The sequence below is a fragment of the Zea mays genome, chromosome 6 (genome assembly GCF_902167145.1).
Source record: "Zea mays cultivar B73 chromosome 6, Zm-B73-REFERENCE-NAM-5.0, whole genome shotgun sequence".
In the NCBI taxonomy this organism is placed as follows: Eukaryota; Viridiplantae; Streptophyta; class Magnoliopsida; order Poales; family Poaceae; genus Zea; species Zea mays.
Window position 1 is genome coordinate 37,144,291 of NC_050101.1, and position 5,817 is coordinate 37,150,107.

The window sequence follows — 5,817 nt, forward strand, 5'->3', positions numbered from 1 at the left end:
TCTCATTAAGGCCTACTTGAGGAGCATACACGCTGATAACATTGAGAACCAAGTCCCCAATGACCAGTTTGACTAGGATGATTCTATCTCCTAGCCTCTTAACATCTACTACCCCATCTTTAAGGTTCTTGTTGATCAAGACACCTACTCCATTCTTGTTTGTTGTCCTCGTGTACCACAACTTGAAGCATGTACCTTCCACTTCCTTCGCCTTCTGTCCTTTCCACTTGGTCTCTTGAACGCATAAAATATGTACCTGTCTCCTCACCGCAACGTCGACTATTTCTCGTAACTTACCGGTTAAGGAACCTACGTTCCAACTACCTACACGGACCCTAGTTGGCTCGACTAGCTTTCTTACCCTTCGCACCCGCCGAGGAAGATGCAAAGACCCTTGCTCATTTTCCACTACACCCGGGCGCCGATGTAGCGCGCCACTAAGGATGCGACGACCCGATCCTTGCTCACTTATCACTGGCTCCAGATCAAGAGACGACGCGTCACTTAAGGGGTGACGGCCCGGCCCTTGTTCATTTAACACCATACCCGGGTTCCGATATGGCGCGTCGCTAAGAGGGTTACACCCTAACGATTTTCTTTGTGGTTTTATCTCCATAAGAATTGGCTGGTTTTTAAGTTGGTTTGCCGGACCTAACACAACCCTCCTCCTTTACCGGGCTTGGGACCGGCTATGTTGAAACGACTCAAGGAAGTCTTCCAATCAACATAGGCAGAGTTCCTTGTCAGATCTTGCATATCTAGCAAAAATGCTTTTAGTAGTTGGCTACATACCTTGATTTCAATTCTACATATACTGGCACTTACATCCAAATTGTTCCATTTCCCCTTGTGCAGTTTGGTTTATTCTCTGTTCAGTTTCCATGAACAGAGGTAGAAGGCCTTTTGCTGGCAGTTGCAGTCTGCGTATCACCACTTAGCTGGGTGTCTGACTTGAAAGCAGTTTAGCTTATGGATGTGCCCTCAGTATAGAATCACAGATACGATACGATCAAGGCAATGGCATTGGTGCCTGACCCTAATCTGGACGTTCCATGAGCTTGTTCTGGACCCAACGGTTTTGAGGCCCCACGTTATGGTGAGTTGCCCTATTGAAGACTGCAGCATGAAGATAGGATTCCCATACTTGTGATGTCTTCCTTTTGAACCTAGCATAATACAGTATACTTTGATCATGATGATGGATTATGAGCCTTGATTTTATATTGCATCTCAATCAATGTTGCGTTGTATGTCCTATTGTAGATTATCATAATCCATTTGAATAGACATAAAACCAAAAACTAAAACGACTACTATTTTGGAACAGAGGGAGTATATTATATTATAGTGCCATTCAGACACCAGAAAACTCAAGGACAAGTTCGCCAAGGGGCATAGCAAACCGATTGTACTGAGATACTGTTTATCGATCACACTGAAACACGAAAGTGCAATAACCACCAGCCTTATGTAAGACTTTGCAACTTATATACAAATTTACTGAGAGCTAAAGCGACTTTGTTGATGGCATAATGTAGCCAAATGACACTAATCATAGAACCCTGCCGAGCATGACCACATAGGCTCAGACCTTCGAGCCATCATCGACTTGAGCAGCATAAATCTGGCCATATTCTCCCTTGCCGTCATCCTCGTCAAGGTAGTCAGCCCTTGCATTGAGGGCCAGCATCTGGCAAACAAGCCAGAAGAGAGCAGCGTCAAGGGCGAGGAAAGCGGCGCCGCCGAACAGGCCGGTCTTGGCAGTAGGGCACTGGTAGTCCATGTCGTGGTGGATGTTCTTGCTGCGGTGAAGACCCTCGGTGACAGTTGCCCACAGCGACATTGCAAGAGCCAGGGCTGAGACAAGCCTGATTTCACATAAAGGGGAACAGAATCAACAATGTGCATCTTTATTACTACAAAAAAAAGAGTAAGTGCAGAAAATAGCATGGTGCACACACAGTGTACTCACTCAAAAAAGTTGTACAGTGGCACTAATGGAACCAAAAATATTGGCACCTCATAGCGAAATCATCAGTGTAAAAAAATCATGAGGCAAGATTTAAGTGTGATTATTAACGCCGATTAACATGATAAATATAGTTAGTTCTCTGTGATCTTCTAGAGGGGAAATTCTAAATATTAGCATTACAGAACAAATTAAAAGATTCCAGGTCCAGGAAAGAGAACAATTCTGGAGTGCAAAACTTAGATGGGTCAGATTGCAGCTCAGTATCCCAAATGATAGAAGGGCCAGACAAGTGAACCACACAAAAGAAAACATAAGAACACAGGGCATATTGTTTCCAGAGCACATGGGACTCTGAAAAGTCATATAGCTGAAAGGATACTCACTCAGCAACAACAAAGAACACTGTCAAGCTGGTGCTTTGAAACAGCGCTCCACGAGGAACTGACTTGCCCGAGTATGGAAAGAAGATGGCAACATGGCCTACGATGGCAGCTACCACAAGTGCCACAATGGACAGGCTCCCCATCGCAAGAGTCGGATCACTTGGAAACGTGCAGATGACGACATCCTTTCCTAGGATAGGAGTCCCGGAAGCAGGCTGCAGCAAAGACGGTGTAAAAGTTACAAGCATGGTTATAAAAAATCATAGCGACTAATATTGGTTGAAATCGTAAGTTATGTGCTGTGTCATAACTATATGACATTTTTCCTATAGAGGTACTAGAGAAATTTGTTATTTTGCTACTCTCAATTTTGGTTGTCTGTTATTATGTCATCCCTTGTCTATGACTGGTTGGACCATCTGTGTCTCTGATTTGTGGGTCCGATGGTATAATGACGAAGCCCACATATGATAATGGCAAAATTGCCAATGGCTCGTACCATGGTTCTGATGCAAAATTTGATGATGAAGAAAAAAACTAGTGTAAGGAGAAACAAGAAAGAGAAATACCTGCAGCTATTCACATGGCGATTTCTCTATTTTGTTTCCCCTTACATTTTGCAGAGAGCATTTTGCAAAGAGGCTGCGTCGAATGCAGGACCTTTGGCTGAATGGGAAGGCTTCCCACCACTATGCCAAAACCCATCCTCCTCTTGCATAAATTTATACTAAAATGAAATTGGGGATCTTTACCCTCATTTTCATTTTTTTAATGCAAAGATGTGCAGCTCTCCAACATGTTTGTGTTCTAGAAAAAAGTCTTTGCCATCCATATTGTTGGATGCTACCGGGCGTTGGTACCACGGTAGCACCGGAGATGTTCTCAAAGTAAACTAGATGCAATACAGTCCTAAGTGTGGACTAAGAAATCGCAGTAACTGTTACTAGCAGCAACTATGATAAAGTATAAGTGCCAAACTGCCAACACAAAACTTAAGGTTGTGGGAGAAAAAAATTGTCTCTGTTTTGTTTCTCCTTGCGCAACTTTCTGTTCAACTTAAAGTTTTGCATGACGATAGATGCCTGCGTGCTATATCCATCCATCCATATCTTTGGATGATTTTTTTGTGCAAATTTACGGGTGTCACCATGCGTTGGTAACACTGCATATATTCTCAAAGTAATCTTTTCTCCCCAAAAATTGCTGACAGGGCATCTGCCAAGCAAATATATTAATAGAAGAGAGAAATATTCTCAAGTAATTTAGTCCATCTCCAACCCCCGCCACACACACACACACACAATTCTCCCTCTATCTGTACTTTCTATTATATTTACTACATCAGCTTAAAAGATACTCCCCCACATCCAAGACAGTCTCCCCATATATACTATAATTCAGTTATTTGACTTTTTTCATCTTTTTGAAGTTTAAAAAAATCATAGACTATTTGTATTGCCTAATACACATTGTTTTTAGGTTACCGTAATTAAAAGAGGTTAATATCACAAAAAATAGAGTAATTGAAGTGTGGGGGAGATTGAAACTCACCCCATATATGAGGGGAGTTTCCTCTCTCCCCCCATGTGGGGTGTGGGGTGGGGTGGGCTGTTGGAGCCTTGGAGGGGTTTGACACCCCAAATGCACCGGATGTGGGGTGGGGGAGCCCTTAGAGATGGCCTAAGTATAACCCTGATGTCAAATTTCAGTAAAAGTTGTTAACAGCATCTATGATATAGTAATATGAATAATGCTATTAAGATGACCCTTGCTCACAGTTCAGTATCGAGAAATCCGCCTAAACTCGCGCTGGATTCACCATCCTTGACGAGGAAAACGAAAAGGCATAATGACCAGTGCTCATGTAACAGGAGAAAGGGCAGACCTTTTTGTTTTCGGCGATGACACCAAGCACGAACGCCAGAACCCCAAAGAACGCGACGCTAAGAGAAATCCGTAGCGTCGCAGACAGAGCCATCGCTCCTGCAGGACAAGCAACCCACGCACTGGGATCAACAAACCCATTGCTTAAGTAATGGAATGCAGACAAGACATCACGACAGCGTGCCAGCGACGACGTATTGGAAACTCCTCCCCCCACAAGATATCGGGTGGTTTCAGATGAAACGAGTGGTCTGTTTATTTTAGGATTAATTGTACTTAACCCTTTATTTTACGGTGAGGTGACTGGCAGGTCTCTGTCCTATCGTCCCTATCGACCGACTGCGGCACTCACAAGGGGAGAAGTTTATGAAATCGACAAGTTCCTCGTATTGGTTTCCTCTACACACGGGATTACAGGAAGGCATACAGTATCCTGTATCGCCTTTCAGAACGGTGGTTGAGCCCAGGAATTAGATGGGGGGATGCAACCGACAGGTCGATTCGATCTACTAATTAGCTCCCAGGCTCCCAGCAATAAGTAGTCAACTTTCAACTGCAATAGTGAAAAGTAACTTCCGGATGAACCATCGTCATCAGGTCATGACGCATTGACCTCACAGGACAAGCACATGCAGATTCAGTTTCCTTTTCCAACCTAGTTAGGTACCAGGGGAAAGGGGAATCCACAGGGCCGGCCGCATGGAGGTTGGAGGGCTCAGTCCAGTTGAGTTGAGTCTCCCACAATTGAGGACGCAGCTGCTCCTCCAACCAAACGAATTCGCAACTGACCGTGCGGACTGGAGCAATAGGAGAATCGAAGATTTGAAAATTTGGACCTGGCCGATTGCAAGAAAAATCCTAGGGGAAGAAGCGAAAACGCGGAAGACACCGGCAGACCGTCTCGGTAGGCGGCTAGGTAGGTTAGCATACCTTGAGGTTGGTAGGCGCCGCCGCTAGGGAAGGTCCGATCGGTGGCCTCACCTCGCTGCCGGAGGCGAGGGAGCGGCGGAACGAGGAAGATTGATCGGGCGGGGTTGCAGATGCAAAGCCACGGACGCACGGCCAATATGGTTAGTTACTTATTATACCCATTTTTTTCGTTTTGTATTTATTGTGTACAAGTTGCTATCGTGTGGCTATTTTCGACATTTCCAAGGTGAGGGGAGAGATGGCAGGATAGATTGATCATGATCCAACCGTAGATATAATCTTAGTTTGTTATGTGGTTTCTATAAATCTCTACTAATCCTTAAGGGTGGACGGAGGGCGTCCACCACCGCACCGTGCCCCGCCCGCGATTTTGGGCCCCCACGCGCGTCTTCCTCCCGCCCACGAATCAAGCCCCGCGCGCGTCGCCCTCGCCGCCGGGTAATCCCGCTCGCGCCAGGCACCCCGCCCCCCTCCCCTGCGCGCCGTGATGCCCACTGTCGGGTAAGTGAACCGCGCAAGCCACCCCGCAACGCCCGCATGCCTTCACCACGCCTCCGCCCGCCCTCGCCCTCCCATCTGCGACCTCCGCCAGTTTCTTCTCGCCCGCGCCCCCCTGCGAGGTCGTGCCCCTGGCCGAGCGCCCCCCTT

The 5,817-nt window shown here is 46.2% G+C and overlaps 1 protein-coding gene across 2 annotated transcripts; it reads right to left on the reverse strand.

The window, feature by feature from the left end:
- Window positions 1-1,316: 1,316 nt before the first annotated feature.
- LOC100192590 (uncharacterized) lies at window positions 1,317-5,443 on the reverse strand. 2 transcript variants are annotated; one of them, XM_020538783.2, is made up of 4 exons: window positions 5,170-5,443; window positions 4,241-4,338; window positions 2,356-2,570; window positions 1,317-1,868 (listed from the first exon to the last, which is right to left on the reverse strand). In XM_020538783.2, the coding sequence occupies exons 2-4, from the start codon at window positions 4,331-4,333 to the stop codon at window positions 1,586-1,588; spliced, it is 591 nt and encodes a 196-aa protein (XP_020394372.1). In that variant the 5' UTR covers window positions 4,334-4,338; window positions 5,170-5,443; the 3' UTR covers window positions 1,317-1,585. The 2 variants fall into 2 exon arrangements, with proteins under 2 accessions (XP_020394372.1, NP_001335676.1); NM_001348747.1 differs by lacking the exons at window positions 4,241-4,338; window positions 5,170-5,443 and having other exon boundaries at window positions 1,372-1,868; window positions 2,356-2,572.
- Window positions 5,444-5,817: the final 374 nt, after the last annotated feature.